This window comes from Rattus norvegicus, chromosome 14 (assembly GCF_036323735.1).
Source record: "Rattus norvegicus strain BN/NHsdMcwi chromosome 14, GRCr8, whole genome shotgun sequence".
Lineage (NCBI taxonomy): Eukaryota > Metazoa > Chordata > Mammalia > Rodentia > Muridae > Rattus > Rattus norvegicus.
Window position 1 is genome coordinate 13,316,060 of NC_086032.1, and position 25,539 is coordinate 13,341,598.

The following is a 25,539-nucleotide window of genomic DNA, read 5'->3' on the forward strand; positions in this document are numbered from 1 at the left end:
CCCCTCAGAGCCAAAACAAAACCCACCAGGGGGCATTACCATTATTCCTGTACCTAGTGGTTAGCAGGTCCATTAAACACAATCTCTATAATAAGAGTGAGACACTTGGTTCAAACACTGTATTTTCTTGTTACAGTCAGAGTAACAAGAAAGGCATTGTCTTCTCAAAATTAAAGCTTCCGCAGGTCTTTTCTTTTCTTTTTTTTCTTTTCTTTTTTTTTTTTTTTTGTGACTACAGATGTACCATGAGATTTCACTCCTTAAAATATTCCTTCTGGCCAACTGAATTATGGTAATATGCATGAATAGCTTGACAGAGGATCTATACTGATTCTAGAAGCAATTTCCTTAGCAATCCACTTGACCCTAGAAATCAGAATGAGACAAAGGTCCCTTCATAGGCCGCACTGGATTTATCAGAGAGGGGGAAAAAATGAGAAAACGGGAGTAGTACGCTTTAAAATAAAAGTCTGATAAAATGCTCGCTGAGCTAACTAATGTGAAATACTGCTAACAGCTTGATGAAGTACTTTTCAAAGTGAATAGGAAACTTCGAGAAAACAGGGAGGGCAGGGAGGCACAGTCGTGAGAAAGGGGAGATGTTATTCAGCCTGGGTTCCTATATGCTCATTCATGAACACTTAAACATGATAACCTTGTTGTCTTTAAGACAAGACTGCAGAACTAAAACACGGGAGAAGGGACACTCAGTTCCTTGGGGAATGATCCCTTCGCCATCCCAAGAAGTGATTCCTACAATAATTTACTGTATACCAAGTTTCCTCAGAGATCAATCTGAATTGTCTAAGCTGGGAAAAAAATCATCAGGAGGAACGTAAAGGAGACCTGTAGGTGCCCATGGTTAGTGAAATGTAACTATCAATTACAGAGAACAAGGAAAGAAAAATGAGGCCAAGTCTAGTGCATAGATGTCTCCATTTTCCCAACACCCTTAGTTTCCAACCCTAGTGCCATCAAATATAACTATGAAAATGCTAAGTCACCAAGTCCCCCCTGGCAAGTTCATGCAAATCATTATTTAAAACAACTCTGTAAGGAGCCATGCACAAATTAAAATCTATACTTACTGGAACATGCTTAATTTCACTCGAATTTGAAGACATCTGAAAAGAAGAAGAAATGTATTTATGATAGCACTAAAAACAACATTAGGCGGATCTGTTTATTTTCCCATTAGGAGATATCCATTCCCACCAAGCTCTGTGCAAGTTTATTAACTTCTTATGAATTAAAAATAAAATCTGTCTGCATCAAACACTAGGAAATCATACCGATCGAGGATGAAGGCATTTTGGAGTTTTTATTCTTGCTTTGTGCTCAAGCACATGGGTTCAATTCCCCTCAATATACATGGAATTCGAGGACAAAGAATCTAAACTTTTAAGTGAAACTCTTGAATTTTTGTGGTACCAGACTGCCATGGAGATCCGTACTTATTTCTAACATTTGGTTTTCCTTAGTTCCGTTTGGTTTAACTTCCGAGAGAGAGAGAGAGAGAGAGAGAGAGGGGGGGGGGGGGGAAGGAGATGGATGAACTAATATTATTAAATGGATCCAAATTCAACAATTATAGGGACGCATTAATTTTCTAAATTCTTAAGACAATGAAGATGACTAAAATATCACCATGAGACAAGTGATAACAACATTCTAAAATTATCAATGTTTTTAACTACAGATATGCCACTGGCTGTCCCAAGAGTTTTGCATCTATCATCTTAATGCCCAGAAGGAAAGTACTGTTTTCATCTGAACTAAATAAGTAGGGACCTTGTTCAAGATCTCAGCATAGGAGGGATTCAAAATGATAGCCTGCCTTGTTGACTTAAATCACTCTCTTAGAATAGACAGAAGCTCTGGCAGGTTGACAGAGGTGATTGAGTCCTGTTAGCTTAGATTGAGACCAGTCACAACACAGACTCTCAATTGTTATAACCCTATTCCGATTGGTCAGCGAAGCTACAGTACTTATGATCAATGATCATAGGTTAAAGAACATGATAAATCTGTCAACATCCCAAAATCCCATGAGAAGTATGGGCTTTAAAACTAGAGCAGGGCTGGAGAGAGAGAGTTCGGTTGGCAAAGTGTTTCCCGAATAAGTACAAAGCCTTGAGCTGGAGCCCCAGTTCCCACATTTAAAAAGCAGGGTATAGCATGCACTTGTAGTCCTAGCACTTTGTACAGAGACAAGCAGATTCCTGGAGCTCACTGGCCAGCCAACATATTCATTTGGTGAACTTCAGACCAATGAGAAACCTTTTCTCAAAACAAAACAACAAAACAAAACAAAAACCAAGGTCAGTGTCCTCTGAAGAGTGACACCCAAGGTTTACTTCTGGCCCCAGATGCATGTGCCTCGGTGTGTGTGTGTGTGTGTGTGTGTGTGTGTGTGTGTGTGTGTGTGTGTGTGTGTGAGAGAGAGAGAGAGAGAGAGAGAGAGAGAGAGAGAGAGAGAGCGAGCATCTACATACTTACGCACACATTTGAGGAGGGCATTTGGGAGTTGATCCTGGAACCTAACTCAGGTTGTCAGGTTTGCAAGGTGGGTTTACTTCTACCCACTGAACCATCCTACTTGCCTCAAATGCTGCTGTTCTTATCTGTAAAGCGACTCTAGGGAGTGGGCATTATTGACTACTTCCTTTTTAACCCAAGGTTTAACCTTCCTAATGTTACAAGCTTTTAATACAGTTCCTCATTGCTACTTGATAACTGTAAATTTGCTACTGTTGTATATCATAGTGTAAATATCTGATTTGGAGGATAGCTGATATTTGACCCCAATGGGATTGCGACCCACCCGTTGAGAACCACTGACCTACACAATTAAAACAACTCCTAAGGAGACCCACAGTTTGATTCTGTCTAAGTTAAATTATGGCTGCCGGGCCCTCAGCTCCCTGGCACTTCCCGTCCACCAGAAGTAAAGAACCTGGCTCCTAGACTACTACTCACCCTCCTCTTCCCTTTGTTCCAGCCTCTGCCACTCTTGTAATTTCCTGAACGTGTCACATAAGCACCTGCCTCAGTGCCTTTGTTTTTGTGGTCTCTCTTCCAGGTCTATCCCCAGATAGTCACGGTTCCCTCACTTCCACCCAACTCTGATTAGATTTCCTGCATGAAAGACTTACCAATCATCTTATCAAGAAGAAACCTCCACTACAGCTCAATGACACAAGTGTTCATCAGCACACCGTGTGTGTGTGTGTGTGTGTGTGTGTGTGTGTGTGTGTGTGTGTGTGTATTGGTCTGTGTCTTGTCTATCTGCTTTCTCACACTATCAATGTCTTCAACCAGTAGCAGGCTCTACTTGAAGCTTTCTGTCTGCCTAACTCCAGCCATAGCCCATTCTTGTGCAAGAATAATAGTTTGCTAGAAAAAAAAATGGGGGTTGGGGATTTAGCTCAGTGGTAGAGCACTTGCCTACAAGCGCAAGGCCCTGGGTTCGGTCCTCAGCTCAAAAAAAAAAAAAATGAATGGGTCTAAAAAAGGGTAATAAAGATCTCCTTATTAGGTTAATTTTGATCTATTAATTTTAATAGTGTTTTGTTATTAACGTGATACTCACAATCTCTGCCTTCTCTTCATAAACACAATAATCATTCCTCGAAATGCATTCTGGGCAGCATTTTCCCTCTAAGTGAACTAATTCTTCACCCTGTAAGGATAAGAGTTGCAGTGGTACACATCAAATTAACATCTCCAGGTAGCAGTGCTAAATTGAGAAGCAGCTGGGTTCCTGACTGGAATGAGAAGCTCCACACACTCTAGGCTTCAACCCATTGCTTATGTGTGCACCCCACCCCCACAATCCATCTCCACCCACAGCCATACCCAACACCCACCCTAGCTGGCTCCCTCTGGGATGTCTCCTCATAATTCCGGTGTATTCTCCAAGTGCTTTTCCTCTCATATTCTGATGATGCGTGCACGCGCTCTGCTCTCGCCACCCCATAATTACCTACCTACCCATGACTAGAAACCGTAGTCATGGCAATGTCATAGTACAGCAAAGACAAGTGACAGGAAAGGCTCACACTATCTCAGATTTGTACAGTCAGAACCTGCAACCTTAGTGGCAACAATAGCATGCAAATCAAGCTAGTATTTGAATATCAAGTCAGAGGAATCCTTTTATGCAGAAAAGTAATTTTTGTTCACCATTCGGAAACTCTCAGTGTTAGCCAACTTGCCGCTAACTTCCTTTTTAATTATAGGAGGAAGAAGAGAACTGCCACATTTTGAAGACAGATGTTTGCCTACAGAGTCTTTCCGTTTTGATAATTTCAACTTAATTTTTATTTCAAAATAATGAATGCTGGGTGTTCAAAAAATATCTAAATAATTCTCCATAGATTAGAAAGTTTAAATTCCACTGTAGCTCCCACATTATAGGGAATATACTACTAAATCACAAATTCTGCTTGCAATTTTCTTTATATAAACAATGATATATGATACTTGCAGGGTGCAGAGTGCTCTTCAAAGCACTATCTACTTTCTAAAGACTCATTTAGTTTCTGGTGAACAATATGTTTCTTTAAATATTTAATATCCAACATGGGGACTCTATATTATATTTCAAAGTATAGGAACCATATTAAATGGAAACAGCGCTCTAAAATTAAATACATATTAAACAATGATAGTTTATGTTTAAAACTCTATATCAAAGAAAATAGTTTGTAAAAAGCATTTCTTGTCTTTGGGTGGTAGCATTAAGAATGGATTTTTAGGCTCTCTTCTAGAGTCTTCAAGATCTTCTAAATGGAATATACGTTTCCTTTTCAGTGAAGAAGAACACACGTTTCTAAAACAAACACAAAACTGTAGGCAGGACTATAACACTGGACAGTCCCTAAAAGTTATTTCAAAAAAAGGAAGCCACATGGATTGCTGTCCATCAAAATTCACACCAGTCAGAGGCCGACCAACAGCGGTGGGTGCTACAGGGATCAGGCGTATTTACATATAAATTGTTTTGCAGAAACAAAGAATCAGACGCAGTGAAGGCATCACTGAGAATCAGATTGAAATTTGCTTTCAAAGCATATAAAAGGGGTTTATATGTGTGTAATCTAAGTTGCTTAAAACAATATTTCGAAGCAAGACAGAGCGTGTGCTTCTATTAAATAGAGAAGGCATGGCAGAGGGTTGCTGGAGAGCTCCCACAGCCCACAGAGAGGGGAGGGTGGCTGTTCTGAGCCTTCACACAGAGCAGCAAATACTGAGAAGCCCTGTTCCCAGGGAGCTAGGATTCAGCTTGGGTGAGGTAAGGAGGTCTAAACAGCTTTACTATTTATAGAAGCCTGGCTGTCCCCAAACACTTCAGCTTATTGCTGCGGGGAACACGCCAACTAGCATTGGACTTTGGCTTTGAATAGAACTAAATTGTGAAACAAACTCATTCATTCCATTCTTCAGTGCGTTCTCAATATCAAACATGTGCTGCACCTTCTCTGCTGAACCTATTTAATATCCAACTTAATAACCTTAGGGCTAACCGAACCCCCAGGGAACAATGACTCTGGAAGTCAATTGAATGCCCATAGCACAGGATGGCCTCTTTAGAGGTAGTTATCCTCCCGGTAAGCAGTCATCCCTCTTCAGTGCTACAGGCCATTCCTCCCAGCACAGTACATCTCAGGAGTAAATATTAGGGCCATTTAAGAGGAAAGAAATAATGTGACAACTTCATCTGAATTTATGGTCAAAGACATTATAACACCCGGAAATATGAAATCATTCATATTGTGCTATTCTACCACTGGTCATTTTATGTCTCAGTGTTGAGGGATTTTATTGAATACATCAAAGACAAAGATCACACCATTTTCTCCTAAAAAACAAACAAACAAACAAACAAACAAAAAACAAAACAAAACAAAACAAACAAACAAAAAAAACCACCCTGCACATTGATTTCAAGGCAATCCAGAACATTGGTGCTGATTCAATAATGGCAGTGGGGCACATGTGTGATTTTTGTCACCAGTAGAAACTGAGATCTCTATAGTTTTGTGTAGATGCATGGCACTAATACCTAATACACCCTTGGTCTCCAAGATTAGGAGTCAAATAGCCTTGAAAGTTTCAAGAGATGCTCTAAGAGCAGGGTGGAACTGACTGGGAGCCCCAGCAGTGCACTTCCCAGCTCCCACACAGGCCTTCCCCTCAGGAGCTCTGAAGGCATTTAATTCCTATTTCCATAATCCTTGGTGCTCCTGGGGACCTCCATGGACAATCATTTCTGGCTTCCCACAAATCCCAGGAACTCCCAAGATCATGGTATGCTTTTCCATTGTTTTATCACCAGCGACACAAGCAAAGCAGAAATTAAGAAGCTATTGGGATAACCAGGCTTTAACAAGGTCATTAACCAAAGCAGAATTGTGTTATCTAAAAAAAGGTGAAGAGTATTTTATTTTTCTCCTTAAGATCCCATTTTGGTTAAAATTTCACTACTGGCAGTAATTCCAGCTCAGATCTACTAAATGACACAAAATTGGAATGTGTGGAGACACTCTAGAAGAAATTAAACATCTGCAGAAACAGACCCTGGTCTCCAGAACCTCAATCCTTAGAGGCAACGGTGGAGAGCATGATAGGCTAATGGAGCATCGGAAAACCGCTTAGGGAGCACGGCACTCTCAACTCCAGCAGCCACTCCTCTCAAGTACACACAGAGAGCCTAGCTAATACCACCAGGGTTAGATGATACTCTGCATCAAGTGGGCCAGTAGACACATAGAAGGATGCTACCAGAGGGGACAGTAGGTTATGCGACTTTCCTCAAGGGAGGCTGAGAGTAGGTGGTTGAGAAGCCCAGCCGGCCAGGACCACCTCACGTTATTTTTCACAAACCTTGGATATTCAACAAGTTAAACCTTGGAGTATAACCCAACATCATCAGATATGGAGGCAAGGAAGCTCCGCCCCAGACAGCAAGAGAAGGAAAAGGCAGGCCCTCATTGAATTTCTTGTCATCTCTTTCCAAGCATTCTGACTCCCCTCACGTAAGAAGAAAGAAAAAAAATTGAAAGGCATGGGGGTGGTGAAAAAAATCTAAGGGAAGGCAAGACCGTCTCTGTGTAAGTATGTGTCAACTCTGCCAAGACCTAGATGTGGGAGGCTAAACGAAAAATATCAATGTTATGAATGACAGTCTTGTCTGAAAGCTTGCTACCCTTGGGGCTCAGTGCTGGAAGTGGCAGAGAGAAACCAGAAAGGAAAAAGCCTCTGCTGACCCCTATGCCTTAGATCTCCGTAGAGTCTCTGTATCCTCAAGTTCAAAACCCTGAGGGAAACTGGAGAGGCGGATGGGAGTGGCCAGAGGAGGAGAAAACTTTTAAAGCAATTCTTTTTAAAGTCATGGGTCGAAATTAAGTTCAAAGGGGGGGGGGGAGTAATTTCCCTAAAATATACAGCTAGAAATTCTGCAGATAGCAGAAATTCACAGAGGCCAGCAGAGTGAATTGTCTATGAGGTCCCCCTTGCTCTCTCTCTGTGTGTGTGTGTGTGTGTGTGTGTGTGTGTGTGTGTGTGTGTGTGTGTGTTACTTTCCCAGTTCACAGGAGGGCTCACAGGTGTCTTTTCTACTAGATGCAGCCAGTGTGATTGCAGAAAGAGCCAGGCAGGCCCCAGACACACCTGCAGACCACCGCTGCAAGGCCAGAGCAAACAGGCCAGTCCACTACCAACGAGGGCCAGCTGCACATGATAGGCTAATGCCCTCCATTCTGTCCTTCCCTTTATGCGTCTGGCTGAGTCCTTCTAATCTGAACAGATGCAGTGATAGCTAAAGGCTCTGGGGAGTGTTCCAAGCTAGTCTGAACAGACAGTGACATTCACTTCCTATCCCTGCTAAGAGACCCCTGGAAATGTGAGCGATCCGCCTGTCCTTCTCTCTGCTGCCAGGAAGGAGGGAGCATCCACCATCTGCTGGGAGGAGCTGCCACAAGGCAAGTGCAAATGCCTTTACTTCTTACCGGGGCACAGGCCACCTTGGCACACTCTCCTGTCTGGCAGGTCACTTGGCCCTGGTCACACACGCAGAACTCACAGGCCGAGCCCTTCCACATTTCATCCTGGTACCGCAGGACCCCACCGGATGAGCAACTTCTGACAGGAGACACACATTCCTCACAGCACTGCCCGTGATGCCGGGCTTTGCTCTGACCCTGGAGAAACAGAGAATGGTGAGGGAAGGGCAGTCCTAGGAGACAATGGGAGCATCACAGTCAACAAGTGGTGGAGAGACACAGTACACTGGCCATGTGTAACGCAACCACTCCCGGCCGAGGGGGAGGCAGTTCTCTACCTCAGCTCACCCGCTGGAAGGCAGGCCCTTTGTATCTTTATACAATATTCCTTCCACGTTCTCTGAAGCTTTGGATTCTATCAAAGGACACGAGAGACTAAAATGCATTTTGTAAACGAATCAAGCTTAGAAGAGTGAATCACGTGCTTTCAAATACCTTTGCACATCTCAGTGGCGGGCAGGCCTGTTTGTGGCACCTGACCTGTCCCTGGTCACACATACACAGGGTGCAGGCATCTTCTTTCCACTGTTCGCCATGCTGAGAGACAGAGAGGAAGAAAGAGGGCATCACATCAAATGCCGCACGCATCAAACAGAGCTCAGACGCATACTTTCCCATTACATTTTCCCATGCCGCAGCACTGAACATATTTCTGAGAAGCAAAGTTACTTATGCAAAAACAGCCTCTAAAAGAAAAAGATAACGAATTTTCAAATATATTTGCATCTGGATTACATGGATGTAATCTGATGATAGTCCCTATATCAAGCATTGAGACCACCTGGGATTGCTGAGGTGAACTGGAAGACCCTATTGGTTGATTCCTTTGTGGACATTCTTTAGGTCTTTTTCGCCAGGAGCTTCTCTGGCACCTAGGGTATAGGAATTTTCCCAGGTTTACTCAAATATTGGAGGTCAGAGAAATTACTCTCCAACCAAGTCTTTCTTTCACCAGCCAGCAGCAATGCATACGTGAACGTGGGCTTTCTGGCAATAAAAAGTCATCCACCAGACATCAGGGAGACACAGTTAAGGCAAACCCCCAATGTGAAGGTAACACCCAGACCTGAACTGATCTCTCCTACAGATCCCTCCCTATGGCGGCATCTCGTTTTCTCAAACAAATATTATCATTTTGGTTACTTTTACTGGGGCTTTTCTGGTACTTGCAACCAAACAGATTCAAACATTTTCACAGCCTACCTCTTGAAGGGAAAAGGCAACCTACTACAAATCTGTCCAATAAAAATATCAAATGAGACCACTGTGCCAAACGGGACGTATACAGCACAGACAAGTGTTTCACACTGGTGGAGAAATGTCTCAGTGATTCAGAGCACTGACTGCTCTCGTGGAAGACCTGGATTTGGGTCCCAGCATTCAAATAGGAGATCACAGCTACTTGTAACTCCAGTTCCAGGGATCCAATGCTCTTCAGGGCTTCAAAAACATCGGATATGCACATAGTGCATTCAGACAGACACATAAAGGTTCACATACAGAAACACACACACACACACACACACACACACACACACAAATCTTAACTGAAAGATTCTTTTCTAACTAGTTATTTCATTTGGATTTTAAGGCAACCACCTAGAATTAGTGAGACTCTGATCCCAGAGTCCCCGCTGACTGCCATCATCCCAATTTCTTAGAGTGGTGAGTAAGAGTGAAAATAAGCTGGGTTTATTTTGCATATGTTTTCTGCTTCAGAATGATATGACTGTTGTTTATATCATATATATGATATGTAGCTCTATATATGTATCATATATATCATATATGATATATAAGTACATGTGTATCATATATATGACATTGTTATAGCTCATATATGATATATCATTATATCATATATAATATATAGTGATATCATATATTACATATATATTATACACACACACACACACACACACACACACACACACATATAACTTGAACACCCCCCAGGACAGAGCATTTATTCATTCACTCAATTTGCTGAGGTCCCATTCATTTTATACCTGTCACAGTTTAGGCATGGTTGTGTGACTGTTTCAATAGTATCACTCAGTTTACAGCTTACTCCACTGTCAGTTTCTCAATGACCTGAGCTGTCTACTCTGCCATCCCTGTGTTTCTTCCCAGTGTATAGGGCGAAGCTGTCCCCAAATATCAGTGCATAAAACCCAATAAAAGGACCAGTCATCCCCTGATCCTTGAAACTCAGCATAAACAGTCAGTGAGCAATCATTTCCCCCTCCTCCCCAGTGTGCGTGTGAACGGTAAGTTTTCCCAAGGTTTGTGAACTAGGTTTGGCGTGCCAGCACATTCTTTCGTATTTATAATCCCTTTCAGCTTAATTTTTTTCATAAAGGCTTTTCATGTACTGAAGAGGAAAAAAAAGCCATTTGTGTACTGAGTTACTAATCCTGGCAACGGGTCCCATGTGAGGGTTGGGGGTTCCGTGGTTGGGAGGCATGGGATAGAAGTGTGAAGAACGTGTATCAGGACACCCACGTGCAGCAGGCGGCAGTTACCTCGTACACTTGGCCAGCTGTCGAGCAGGACCGCGAGGAGCACTGAGAGCAGCATTTTCCAGGGACCCGGACGACGATTTCATCCTTGACACCCAGAGAGGGGACAATCCATCAAATGAAATTATTAATCCACATCAGTAGGAAAATCTAACTCACAGTCATCTGAGCCACATGCAGGACAGCAAATCCTGCCATTAAGCATTCATTTATGTAAGCCAGGGAGGGCTCTGGTAAGGAGCAGTCTCCCCAAGGTTGGTGTGAACCTTAGAAAGTGGATGCATGTCTTGCCTTCTACTAAAACCATCAAAGACCGGTAACTATAAAAATAAAACAATACATGTGTTCACCAGGCATATCCTGTGTCCTGTCCATGACTCTCTGAGGTAGGTGGCCTTATTCTTGCCTTTAATGAGAGTACTAACAATAGACAGGTTTGTAACTTGCCTAAGGTTATATGGCTGACTGCTCATGTTAAATGATTGAAATAAAACTCCAAAGCCCTAATCATATGAACAATTAAGAATATGTGTACTTCTCCTGACTCACATCTAAACTCGAAGGCAAAGGTTTCCCCTTCCTAGGTCAGCTGTTGCACTATGCATCTGTATTTTGATTTAAGCCATGTTTATATACATGTTAGAGACATCCTTAACACAAGCAAGAGTCAGTCATCTTTTAGAGATCTGAGAACAGGCACTGTGGAGAAATGTGTCAGAGATCCTACATCTGGATTTTCCTACAATTGCCTTTTCTCTTCGTCTTCATCTCTACCACTACAACCAGTACCCCAGAAAAGTCAGGTCCGCATCTCTGTTGTCATAGCAACAGTATCTTCCTAGATGACACAGCGTCAGCTTCCCATCTATCCCATAGCCCTCTTCAATATCTGGAGGGAGGATCATTTAGAAGGGAGAGAAGGAGAAAACCAACTAAGTTGCCTTGACTAAGAGAAATGGTAGTTACTACATAGAAGTCAGAACCTTCCAAAACAGCCACCCTACTTTCTCTTATGAGAAGGAGAAACAGGTTTTACTCTCATAGTTACTCTGGTTTTCCTTCTGCAAGAATAAGAAAGCCAGGATACCTGAGATGGACGGGACAGGAGTTCTATGCTATCAACGTTTCATAGAAAGTGTCAGTAATGCACCTCCATAATCATTTGGCACAGGTATGCATTGCTATTCAAGTTTCTATATTACTATCTGATAGGCTTGTTGCAAATGCCTAAACCACTGGAACTAAAAGAGCAGCTGTTTCGGTTGTTTGTTTGTTTGTTTGTTTTGTTTCATGGAGATTGTTTTCTTATTTAATACATAGAGTATTATGGCCATTGATGTTCAACAGAATATGTGAAAACTGGATAGGCACTGAGAGAACTGAGCCTTTCTTGACTTCAGAATTCCTCAAAGAAATTTCAGTTGACAAAGTGAAGTAGACACATGCATCATCACACTGCCCTGTAACTTTACTATAGTGAACAGCTAAATGAATGAAGCCGTGCTTGTTCTTGTCCCGAGTAGGCAGACGCAGTGTTAAGTCTTCTGTCAAGACTTATTATCCTGTGTGTGTGTGTGCGTGCATAAGTATGTGCACATGTATGTGGCGAATCACCACAGAGGCTAGAATTGGACTTTCCATCCCCTGGAGCTACATGGGTGCTGAGAAGCAAACTTAGGTCATCTCCGAAAGCAAGAAGCGTTCTTAACCACGAAACCATCTCCTGAGTCCCATCAGTCGATCTTAACCAACATGGGATAAACATGACCACTACAAATACTAACATTATACTTTCAGATACTCCATTCAAATGCATGATCCAACTTGTACTAACATAGTACAGTATGGACTATGAACCATGGTCATCTTACCACCTATTTTTAAAATAAAGTTTTATAGGAGTATGGACACACACCCATATACCTATATATATTATCTGTCCTCTTTATGCTATGATGGCGGAGATCAATAGCCATTTTTACTGTACAGCACACAAAGATGAAACTACTCAATCCCTTCTCAGAAAGATGTGTGCCCTAGATCTAATATAATATCTTCCATAACTGCAAAAATCCAGCACTAGAAAATATGGTGAATAAGATTATATTTGGGGAGGTAGAGTTACCAGGAAGACTATATTGGATTATGGTTGCCCTTAAATAAAGACTTTTGTGATAATGAAGTTTACAGTGCATCGTGTTTGAGAGCTCTTGACATAATACCTATCTATCACAGTTCATTGGAGAATATCAGAGCAATGATGCCACAAATAAAGTAGAAGTGACAGCCATCTTCCCGTCATTGCCAGGAATTTACTGACAATAAGACACTGTGTGACCTTTTCTTACAAATAAGAGTCATCATCTCCTCCAAACCCCCAGCCTTTCTGGATCTGAGCTTGGTCCTCATAAACTGCTATGTGAGGCGGGCAGGATGGCGATCCCAGAATCTCAGTCTTTCATATCTTTCACTCTACACCTAATCAGAGCCCATAAGAGTAGCAACACGACATAATCTGGAGGGTTGTTAAGGGGATCATAGAAAGTGATTAGGAAGCTGGGTGGCTAAATGTTAAAGCCCCAGTCAAAGAAACAGAAAAGGCCCTTGGGACAACAGGGCAAACCAGAGGCAATAGTTTGCTTTCTTGTGTTGAGAATGTGAGTGGACCAGGCAGCGGAAATGGGAAAGATCCTATCTCGGCACAACACAGCCACACCAATGAAGCAGATCAGAGTCCTGAGCACCTGGCCACACACCCACGGGGGCAGAGTGGAGGGTAGGCCACTATCGTGGCATCCTTCAGTCAGTAAATAAGGCAAGACTTCTCTTGAGCAAGGATGAGGAAAGGGTGTGGGGAGCAAATGCAGAACAACAGGTGATGTGAAAGGGAAATAGCTCCTACTCACTCTGAAGCCAAAGCTGTTAGTAAGAGCTGAGCACTCTGTAAGACAACCAAAGGGGAACCATGGAAATGTATTAAGTGTTAAATGACTCGGCAGCATTCCTAGGGAGAAAAGACCCAAAGAAACAAACTCCAGTGATTTCTCTTTCCTCTTTGTTTCTTTTTTTCTATTTACTTTTCCTTGCTTTGCCCCTGGGCTTCCTGTGTACTGAGAATGATCCCTATGACTGAACTATGCCTCCTACAGTAGGTCTGATGAAGCAAGCGTTGGTGGGGACAGTGTAAGGAAGCAGAGAGTGTAGTCTAAAGGTTATGAAAAAGAGAGCAAATTAGGTCTGCTTCTTTGTTCTCTCATCTCTGCAACCTTCAGTCCTGGAAAGGGTAAACATCGACTTAAGAAGTTCTCCTCAAAGCTGAAGAAAGAGACCAAGTAATAAATGAGAGAATGACTGAGAGAAAGTAGAGCAATCTATGAGTCATAAATATTTCTATAGAAAGAAAAATTGAAATAGAAATGATTCACTAACACCAAGCTAGAAAAACAAAATCCAAGTAGGAAAGGGCTCTATATTGAAAGTGAAAGAGAAGATACCACACGTGTGAGGCTTCCTTCAGATTGACTATAGTCAGCCATCTTGGTTATTTCCACCAGCCTGCCTACCAGATGAACCTGGCACAGATCCCAAGCCCTGTTAGAAAACATCATTCAATTCGTCAAGCATGTGTGCTGACCACTGCTATCTAAATACATTGCTAGATTTCAAGAAAGGCTACACACATTCTGATATGGCCCGTGATCATTTAGGTTCACAAGCAAATGACTCCGTCCTGTCTCAGAATGTAGGAATACACCTGCCTTGCTGAAATCCACAATACGTTCAAAATCCTCAGTGAACTCCATTTTGTGTGATCATGAATCTGCCTCTCTATTTTCAATTGCCCAGAGCCTTGTATCTTTGGCAGACAGCTCTCATACATGCAGAATGTGTTTTTACAAACTGTATTTCACCTAGAAATGTCCTGGAAGATGTTTGCATTATAAGGGTTTTAAAACATTCTACAAGAATATATCATGGTAACACTAGCTGTAAATTACAGAAGGGAAATGGGGCACCTTACAAGAGAACTAGAAAACATACATCACCTTGGTCCTCGGGTGAGAGGAGAGGGGATATTGAAGTAAGAGATGGTTCCCCTAACACCCGTTCTCAAACGAAGTCCCAAACATGAGATCAGAAGATGGTTATGGACACATTTAGGAAAAGCGAAGCACAAGAAAAAGGATTTTATGCCTTGCCACAAGGGTCAAAGCAAGAGAGAACACAGAGCTTAGGCAACTCTGTGACACTGTAACCCCAAATCCAGTGGACGTGAGTCTACAGCCCTCTAAGTTCTAGACTCCAAATTGTCTCTTACGTAGTAAACAAGAAAATAATTCTCAAGTATGTGAAAACTCAGACAGCATACAAATAACCTCTCTTGAAAAAACCACCCAAATAAGAAGTTTAAATGCCTTAGATTAATCAATAGTGTAAGAAGTTGGTGGGATTCGAGGCTCAGAGATGGGGCCTTTGCTTCATATACCTGAGGCCCTGGCTTAGATAGCATCCCTGCAGCCCACTAACTGGTTAAATATCAGCAGGAATACGTCTCATCAAACTGCAAAGATCATTTTACTGAGTGAGGATACAGGGGATGGGTCGTGTGATGCAGTTGACAAGGTATCTGCACAAAAGGTGAGCCATCCAGTTTGGAATCATGATTTCATCAACGGAATGACTACTCCTCATTTGAACACAAAGAACCAAGACTCCTCTGATCACTACGGATAATCACGACCTTTTAGAAGGAGCTCATGAGCGCCAAACAAGCGTGAATCTCCTCTGTCATCAGGATTGGAAGAAATTCGCAAAGAAAGAATCGGGGCATCGGGGATTATTTTCATTCTGCTTCCTGCCCTTTCCAAGCTTCCCTTAATTAGTGGAAATAACTCCTCTTATAATTAAAACAAGAGAAAACAAATGAAAAGATAAATCTCCTAAATAATTGAATGACTTAAGATGGGTTCAAATGTTCTGGAGCGCAGCTTTGGAAAACAGATTTCTGGTGGCAAGGTTGCATTTTTTTTTATTACATTTCGTGAACAAATGCATACAAGACACACCTGATCACACCTGATCACACCTGATCACACCTGCTTATCTTAGCAGCTACTGATCCTCTAATCAGGACTGATGCTTTGAAGCAGTGATATAGAACAGCTTGAAGTAAGAAATGCTGGCTGTGATAGCTAGGACAAGTTACTTGCCCTCACCACACCTCTGCTTTCTTGAATACAAAATGAAGAAGGTAAAGAACTGGTACATAGTAAACACCTGAAAAGTGGTGGTGGTGGTGAAGGAGGTGGTGGTTGTGGTGAAGGAGGTGGTAGTTGTGGTGAAGGAGGTGGTGGTGGTAGTGAAGGAGGTGGTGGTGGTGGTGTTGGTGAAGGAGGTGGTGGAGGTGGTGGAGGTGGTGGTGAAGAAGGTGGTGGTGGTGGTGGTGGTGGTGTTGGTGAAGGAGGTGGTGGTGGTGTGGTATCAGCAGCTTCGAGGGTATTGGTGGGATTAGGTATTACATCAAGAACAGCAGTTCTATGGGACTCCTCTATATCACTGCAGCAGCTAATACTTCAGAGATATTAAATGGCTCTAAGTGATCTGAGATAGATAGATAGATAGATAGATAGATAGATAGATAGATAGATAGATAGATGATGATAGATAGATAGATAGATAGATAGATAGATAGATAGATAGATAGATAGGCAGGCAAAAAATGACTTAAGGATACAAAAGAGGCTGAGATCACTTACTATCAATTAGTCCTCAGGTATCATACTTAACTTCACCTTTTTACATTGATGCAAACAATGAGGGAATACTACGAATGAAGCAGACCTATATGTGCTCTCTTTTTAACGTAAGAAATGGTATTTCAATGGTTCCAGAGACTGAACTTCAAATGCAGGGTGACTATTTTACAATTTAAAGCAGAAGATTCTCAATGAATCTCCATTTCTCCACCTCCTTCATTGTAGTGGTAGGAAATTGTGAAGCTACCCACACTATACAGAGAGAACAAACCGTTGTACGAGTTAACATGCTCTAGCACTACCCAACAGGATAGCGGTGAAGCAGTGTCCCATACAATTCCACCAAGACACTCCCTTGTGAGCTAGGACAAGGTGTGGTGGTGAACTGAGAGCAGAGGCAGGAGCGCAGAAGTTGGCATAGTTTGGGCAATGCAATCCAGTCTTTCAATTAGATACATTTCCCTTGACTTGGCATTAAGCATTTCATGGCTAATTGGCTTTTGTCTGTCTTTAAAAATATTGCCCAATCGTCACAATATGTCATGTTATTGATTTTGTTTTATTTGACAAGAAGTACTACTCTCTAGCAACCAAATCTGGGTTTGCAGCTTTTTCTTGGATCAAAAATGAAACTGTTTTTCCACTGGAGGCAAAACTCCTCTCACAGTTATCTGTCAACTTTCACAGCACATCCTTGGGAGCCTCTGGAAGAGGAGAAAACTATAAAACATTGATATGCTACAGATACTTGCAATGTATTCTTTCTTCCAGATGTGTGCGAACTGCCTAACAATTTGAAAATGGGATCAGTGTTAGAGGAAGAGGATCCCACTATCCTGAATACCCTCCGAGGAAACACTTGGAGAGTTTGAATCATTGTCCTATAAGAATCAAATTGTGTACATCTGCACAATCGTGTTCAAAGACATGTCTGTGTCTTTAAAAAGTAGACTACATGTATACATGAAAGAAAAGTATGAAACCTCATCTCTTTCCTGAGTTTGGCAGATGTTTAGTCTGACATTTTGTTGGGGGAAACATCTGCATTTCAAGCTGGAGGCTCCCTTATGTGTAGCCCTAAGGCTTAATCTCATTGTGCAACAATTTGCCTAAATGGTGGGTAATTAGACCTATCTGTATCTTCTAAGGAAAGAAGAAGAAGATAAAAAAAGAAGACATCTTTGAGGTTGTCTCTGAAAATGTAAGGAAAATGAAACAGCCCTGGCTTAAAGGTTCTAGTGTTTTCTGAGGTGGGGGCCTAACAATACCTCAAAACAAAACAAAACAAAACAAAATAAAAAAACCAAAAACAAACAAACAAACAAAAAACAAAACAAAACAAAAAAACTCTGGAAATTCTTCAGCAGTCGGCTCCCTGTGAAAAGTCTACCTTGGCGTTGTCTTCCTTACCTGGTTACAAAATAGAGGTTGACACTGGGCTGTAAAGCACTGAGTGAGCCCATTTCTGCATACACACTTGGCACAGTGGCTCAGTGGCCAATCCTCTCCATCTTGAAACACGTGGCCATCATCGGAACAGGGTTCTGAAAGGACAACGGCATAGGGTTAGGGGAAGTTATGCATGTGTGGGTCTTAGGCTCAGGACCACTGCAGAGGTGATGAGGAACGCTGATGGCCTTGGATTTCATGCTCTGCTGTTGTTACATTGCCACTTCCAGTGAAGGTGGTTGGGTTATGCAGCCTCAGTCCACGCATGATGCCATGTCCTGCTGGCTTCCCAAGTTCTCAGCTGCCCTGCCCTCCGCCCCCAGTCCATTTCACCTCATTAGGAAACTGGTTCTTGGAGGGTTTGTTCATGTGTTCTATGTGCCATGACCCAGTGGAAATTATAGGGAGCCTGGAAGTGTCTCCTCTCATCCTTTGAGTATTCTGACCCATGGGAGCATATAGAAAATACAGAATTCTTCACCTACAGAGAAAGCATAGATGCAAAGGTAGAGCTCTCTTTACTTTTTGAACAGGAAATGTATGTATTCCAGGTAGGGAGCGGCTCCTATAGGATGCACCTAATCCTTCAAGAGATTCCTAATCTCTTGAAGCGAAAGGCCTTTAATATGTCTTTTGCACAAAGGACCAATGAAAAATGCCTAATAGCTAAGAGTGAGCCCCAGAAACAGGGGCAGCACGGGCAGGCTTGGCTGCTTGTGGATTTTCACATTGAGGGTGAGTTTGCTCAAAGCAGTTGACCGTGCTCATATCGGCTGGCTGGTGAGTTCTGAAATGCATAAGGCAAACATTCTACTTCCATGATTTCATGGGCATGCTTTTAAATCTGTGGTATCTCCAGAGCAAAGCTCTGTAGAGGTGGAGTAACTATGGATTGGAAAGAAACCAGGGCGACAGTTTTCAAAGGGGAAAGATGAGAGTATGGGTTCCAATTGACATGAATAAAGAAGTATTCTAATCAGTAGATGTAAGCAGAGAGCATGATGGGATCCTCAAAATTCCTACCTCTAATAAAGTCCATACTATTAGCTGTCAAATTGCAACAGGGCCTGTGTCTCTAAAATATAATGAGAGGGATGCATTTGGTTCAAAGAACAAGTCTAGAAGCATGTTTGTAGCTTGGTGAGAGAAAGCCAGGCACCTTAGCTTATAGCAGGAGTAATCTGTTCAGTGAGGTTGCAGAAAGAGACCCACCCCATACCCTGCCACAGCTGTGCTTGTCTTAGGGAAAGACATTAATTACATCATCTCAAAAACCAACAGACAGATTGGCAGTAACAATACTACACAGAGAACAGGTCGGGTCCTTCTGTCTATCAAGGGAGAAAGGGTGATCTTGGCCTCATGAAGTCAAACCAAAGAACTGTTTCCTTGCTCCTTCGTGTCTCAGATGATGGAGTTTAGAGGGATTCAACTGGCCAAGGCAAAATGTACAAATAAGAGACAACAGACTCTCACGTTTTCAATGAGACCTTTGCTGTGGTCACACCTTGGTTCAAATAGGAAGGGACTCCAGAATCTTTGATCCATACTGAACAAGGAAGACGAGAGTGGAGGTGCCATTGTTACTTCAAAAGCAGAGAAGTTCCTTACCCACCAGCCCATACTTACTCCCAGTGCCCACACAGATAGGGCAGCAGTGTCCTTCAGCAAGGAATTCTAGCTCCTGTGGTCCACATGATAATGGGGTGCATTGTTGGTGCGAGCATCTCACCTCTCCATAGGTGCAAGAGCACAAAGTACATGGACCTGAGGCCCACTCTGTGCCATGCTATAAGTCAAATAAAAATAAAATGGTTAGCTCTACACCCCAGACTTCTGACAGCTCAACAGAAACAAACCTTCTCTTGTACAGCATGAGAGCTTAGAAAAGATGGCAAAGGATTGAATTGGCAAGGTTTTACTGGAGATTGTAGTCTACTGGAGACCAATTTAAGGATTTATCTATCTCCTTTTGAATACCTCTGTTATGATTTGCACACGTTCTGCCCAGGGAGCGTCACTCTTAGAAGGTGTGTCCCTGTTTAAGCAGGTGTGGTCTTGTTGGAATGGGTGTGTCACTGTGGTTGTGGGCTTTAAGATCTTCGTCCTAGCTGCCTGGGAGCAAGTATCTACTACAAGCCTTCAAATAAAGATGTAGAACTCTCAGTTTCTCTTGCACCGTGTCTGCTTGAATGCTGTCATGTTCTCGCCTTGATGATAATGGACTGAACCTCTGAACCTGTAAGTCAGCCCCAATGAAATGCTGTCTTTTATAAGACTTGCATTGGTCATGGTGCCTATTCACAGCAGTAAAGCTCTAATTAATACAACCTTCAAGATTTTCTTTAAAAGTTTCAGAAAGATGGGAGAAGAAGGCAGATGACTCTAACGCCATCGTCCTAGTTTCTTTTCCCACTGTCATGATACTCCGAGCAAAGCAACCTATTGTGGTTCACAGGTCAAGTTGCAGATTTACAGAAAGGGAGTCAAGGTGGGAGTAGCACGGAGCAGTTAGTTATATCAGCAAATGCACAGTCAGGAAGCAGAGGGGACAATGTAGGCCATTGCTTAGTCTTATTAGCATAGTCCAGGACCCCATCCAGTGAACAGTGTCACTCACAGCTGGTAAGTGTTCCCGCCACCATTAATGCAACCAAGGTAAGACGCTACAGTCATGCCCGGACACCTGTCTCTTACTTAAGTCTAGACAGTCAAGTTGTCAATTGATACTATCACATCTATCATTTAAAAGAAAAAATATGAATCCCAAAGTAAAATGAATACAACCACACCTTCAGGGTTCTTCACAATAGTTCAATCATATATTTTGAGGTGAATGTTCATGATGCTGTTTATGTCGGACTGGAACTCCTTGGGTTAAGTAATCCTCTTGCCTCAATCTCCCGAGCAGCAGGGAATGCAAGAGTATGCCACCATGCATAGTCTATCAAGTTACTCCTTTATATGGGAGGCACTGGGTGGGGACCGACCCCAAGATCTTTCTAATGCAAAGCACATACTCAACTGACACTTAGCTAAGACCCTGGTCTCGGATTCTCTCCCTTCCAATACCCCTCATTGGATCTGCTTCCTTTTTTAACTTGCAATCCTGATTCGTCTACATATTCTCATTCATATTCATAACTAAATTCTCATTCTCATTCTCTCTCTCTCTCTCTCTCTCTCTCTCTCTCTCTCTCTCTCCCCCCGACCCCTGCATACTGACACATACACACCCACTGATCTCACATTCTTAGGAATTATGTAGAAGGGCCATAGTCCCCTACTCTATCTAGTTCATCCACAACTGTAGAGCAAAAAAGATGACCCCAGGAAAGCTATTCATCCACATATACAAAACCTTTTAACCTGCTTTATGCTGGGTTATCACAATCTCCATGTTTGGGAAAGTAACAAAAGTCTCTAAATAAATCATCCTCAGATGTGATGCCAAATGAACCAGCATGTCAACATCTGTGTGTGTGTGTGTGTGTGTGTGTGTGTGTGTGTGTGTGTGTCCTGATTAGAGAAATAGCTGCCCCAGCACTCAGTCTCAGAATAATCAAAATGCTGTACCTACCAAGGTTCATAGTGAAACTAGTTTGATGAATACTTTCCTAAATACTGGACCCTGTTCCCGTTTGCCTCCTTTAAAGCTCGCCATGATGGGTGTGCTTCAACACACATCACATATGGGTTCTTACCAAAGTATCACACATCCTACACATCCAGTCACCAAAACATAACCTAGGGATTCCACCTAGAAGTTGTAAAAGCAATTCTCTTGCGTTTTCAAACTGGCATCTAAAATAGTTTTCCATCTAAGACACAAAGGAGCCTTATCTTACCTGAACAAGTCAGTTCTCCATTACTGTGCAAGCCTGCCAAGTCTATTATTATGGAATTAGGAAGATTCTGCTATTTCTGTAACAACCTTAGTACCAGGTAGTCAGAGTGACCCAGTGATCTGAGTCTCAGCTTACTCTAATACTACTCTCTCCTGCAGACAGACTCCCAGAGATTACAAGAGGGCAGTTGTACATACTTGAGTTGTACACACAAGTGCTGTGGTTGAGCCAAGCATTTCCCGCACTAGCGTGCATACTTTCAGGTTCTCAGGTCCTTTTTACCTGGGGAACGGGGTTCAGTCAACCTTGCTTCCTGGTGTGTAAAAACGAAATGATATAATCATGTTATGTCACTAGGAGCTTTAGAAAGGTTCAGAAGGTACCATGTTGAAGAGGCAGCTAGAGCCCATGTGGGCACACAACTGGGACTCACAATGGATATAGCAATGGTTGACAAAGCCTACAGCAGAGAGGTAATGGGTAAATGTCACACAGACGACATATCCTTTCACATGTGAGCAAACATGATTCCGGGATCTTATGTGCTGTATGGGTGGTGATGGCTATTCTAATTAGCTTAACAGTGACGTCACTTCACAGTGTACATGCACATCAACTCCTCACAGATAGATTCCAGTCTTGCTTGTCTGCTAAACCTTTCAAACACCTTATAAATAAAAGAAGGTGCTTACTCCTCCCCTCCCCTTCCACAACAAGCCCATGGGTTTTGTCTGCTTCTTTTGTTTACTATGTTTGTTTGGTTTTGCTTGGTTGTTTGGTAGGCTGGCTATTTTTTAAGAGAAGCTTGTCCCTGCTAATTTAACTTTTAAAAAGTTATCTGAAGAAAATAATCAACGACATGCAAAAGGGCTTCACTTTATGGATTCCACCTTGTTCTTTGTAGTGAAAGTGCAACTGTTTTTTGTTTTTTTGTTTTTTTTTTTTTTTGTGAAAAATATAAAACCACCCACACGGTCACCAACAGAGAATAATGTTCTCCAAGAGTGCTCCTGGAAAGTAGTTATAGCATTATTGTAGAAAGGGGGAGATATAAAGTGTGCATTCGACATAGTTTCCTCCTATGTGAAAACACTTTTGAATGTCTTATCTGTCTACCAACCAACCTGCTCATCTGCCTCCCTCATTTGCCTCCCTCCAATGACAGAAAATGACAGTCAAGAGACTGTTAACAGTGGTTTCAGGACACTGGAGTTACTCATAGATTTTATTTTTGCTTGTGTATTTTTTTATTGTCCAATTGTTCACCCATAGAACACTGTGACTTTTATCATAACAAAGCAAGTTACTATTTGAAATATCGAATGAATCACCTAATGTAAGTCAAATCTGAATACTATATAAAACAACTTGAAGTGAGAGACTTTACTTTGTTAAAAGAAAGCTAAACCTCGCATCCTGGTACTAACCAAGTTCTACCTTGCTTTGTTTCTGAGATCAGATGAAATTGGGCATACACAGGGTCTTATGGCCATAGACAAAAGGCCATATTTCTAAGTGTCTAGACATTTCAGTTTACTAAAACGAGACCTTGCGTTTTGTTAAAAAAAAAAAAAGTCACTGACTTGTTTCTAAAACATCTGAAATCATACCACCTTTCAGACACAGACCACAAAAATTAACTGTAATAACAGCCTGTCAATCACCAAGGTTTCTCATTTGTAAAATGAAAGGGCTGGGTTAGTAAAGCTCTTCAGTACCTTCGGGCCCTGTGATCATGTGAATCTATCATCTCATTCAGGAGACATGAAATTAAGCAGTGGCTTCTCCCTTCATAAAATCTTGAGAATTATAAGAATATCAAAGATCATTCAGGACGGAGACTCCGTTGTTGCATGCCAAAGCCGCACACCTATCTCCTGCAGGTGATCTGAAGTGCACAGGGCAAGGGAGGAGAATTAATCCCTCATCTCCTGAGAGGATGATCCCTGAATACCCGCCTCCATTTTTATCTTCTGCCTCTATCCCGGAACAAGTGTCTCCTCCTTCCCCAGAGTACTCTGAGGATTGATTGGCAATGCATGCAAAACATTCAGCCTAAAGATCAATGGGTCCGGCACATGCCAAATGTTATTTATATCTATATCAATAATTTCACAGGGTTCTCCATACCCATTTACAAATGCATTCTTTTTAATAAACACCATGGCAGCAAAGAGAGCTATGTAAAATCAAGGAGTAACACATGCCATCAGGCAATGCTCCCACAAGAACCAGCTTTTGCTGCGCCATTTTAACCTCATTAATACCCTTTGAAAACATGAGAATTTTGGCACCTAGCAATAGCAAATCCTACAGACAACGTCTTAGATATACTCTTCTGTGCAGTCAACTAACAATTTAGTGAGTGTTGACAGAAGTCCAAAGGATAGATATGGTCATAAAGTATCTGCCTGGCTTGCTGACAGAACAGAAAGAATACTTTTTTTTCGTCACATAATTTGCTCCTGTTACAAGGTTATAAGTTCAGAATACTAAATATCTCAAGAGTCCTCAGTGGATTTTTAGAATCGCACCCTCTACTTTGAGTAGAACAAGGCTAGATCATTTCTTCTGGCGTGTACATTAATTTAGCTTTCTTTTGCCCTCTTGGGAAGGGATTTAAGGACGCTCCCTATGCTTCTCTTTGCGCAGTAGGATTCACAGGAGCCATTGCCTCCTGATGCTTTCTGTCTTGGGTGAATCTTCATGTGCTCTCTTCTTCAACTCAAGTTGTTATGCTTTGGGATTAAATGAGTGAGGAAGAGAAAAGGAGATTAATGGTGTTTTCCCCTCCTCCTTATGAGCCAACCACACAGGGACAAGAAAACAATTATTCACACACCTCCTCGGAAAACACATTTGAGGCTTGTGCCCTGACTGGTTGGCAAGGTTGGCAGGATCCCAAGGAGAATGTATAGAGATCTCACAGGAGAGGTTAGAGATAAAATCGTCTCCCCTAGTTCTGCCTATAACAATCTATATTACAACGCACTGCTAAACAACCTGGAGGCAGCCAAGGGGCTCCAGCATTTTCCTAACTTAAGGAAAGGTCTTTAGGCTTGTGGTGGCTTGCTGAGTGAGAGTTGTATATGTTATTGACTCCTGCAGACAGAGGCATCCTTTCTTAGGCCTTCGCTTTCCACTGTGGGGTACCTACCCCATGGCCCTGAACTTAGCTTTGTGTTGACTTCTCTGAGCTTGAACCGTGGTTACATGGTTACCCTCAAGCCCGTACTAAATCTCTCAGCAGGCCCAAGCTTCCACTTTGGACCACAAGAGTGGAGACCTAAAACACCGGGCTAATTTACAGCCGCCAGGAAAATCACCGTAACCAGCCCTCTGAGATGCCAGCCAGCAGCCAGAGAGAGGCTTACTAAAGTGAAAACTGCTTCTTAAATAAGCTAAAAGGAAAGGGAGAGGTGGGGTTGGGGGACTGAGAGCCAGGGAAAACTCTAGCAATGTGAATGACAAGGCCAGGCTCAGAGAATAGCAGATGTCACCTTCTCAGGAAAAGTCAGTAATACTGGACTTGGAAGAAAAACCTAGAGGTTGTGGTGAGGTTTGGGGGTAAGAAGACAAAAGTCGTAATCACTATAACTTGTGGTGAACTTTGATTTTATCACCACTTTAAAAAAATCAATCTCCAGGTCTATTTGAAGAAGGAGACTATGGAAGATTTCCCAGCCAAGCCACAGTTCTCAAAATGCAACCCTTTTTGAAGTTACACCAAGTACCACCAATAGAAGGATAGCATTTTCTGAGGGGATACGATTTGAAAGGACAGACAGGAAACCCGGCATGAACACGTTCCTAGCCACTGTAGAGCTTTCAACATTTTTGCAGCAAGAATGAGCTTCAAGGGGGCAGAGGGAAGGGCAAATTAAAAGGCACAGGGGAC

At 42.3% G+C, this 25,539-nt stretch overlaps 1 protein-coding gene across 2 annotated transcripts in view; it reads right to left on the reverse strand.

Annotated features, from left to right (window-relative positions):
* Positions 1-25,539, reverse strand: part of Fras1 (Fraser extracellular matrix complex subunit 1) — a 411,526-nt gene that overhangs the window by 220,690 nt on the left and 165,297 nt on the right. For both annotated transcript variants that reach the window (XM_039091669.2, NM_001415086.1), the window contains 7 exon segments: positions 19,423-19,582; positions 17,755-17,888; positions 10,592-10,675; positions 8,502-8,603; positions 8,013-8,204; positions 3,593-3,682; positions 1,089-1,124 (listed from right to left, as the gene is read on the reverse strand). In XM_039091669.2, coding sequence (XP_038947597.1) covers positions 1,089-1,124; positions 3,593-3,682; positions 8,013-8,204; positions 8,502-8,603; positions 10,592-10,675; positions 17,755-17,888; positions 19,423-19,582 — 798 coding nt within the window.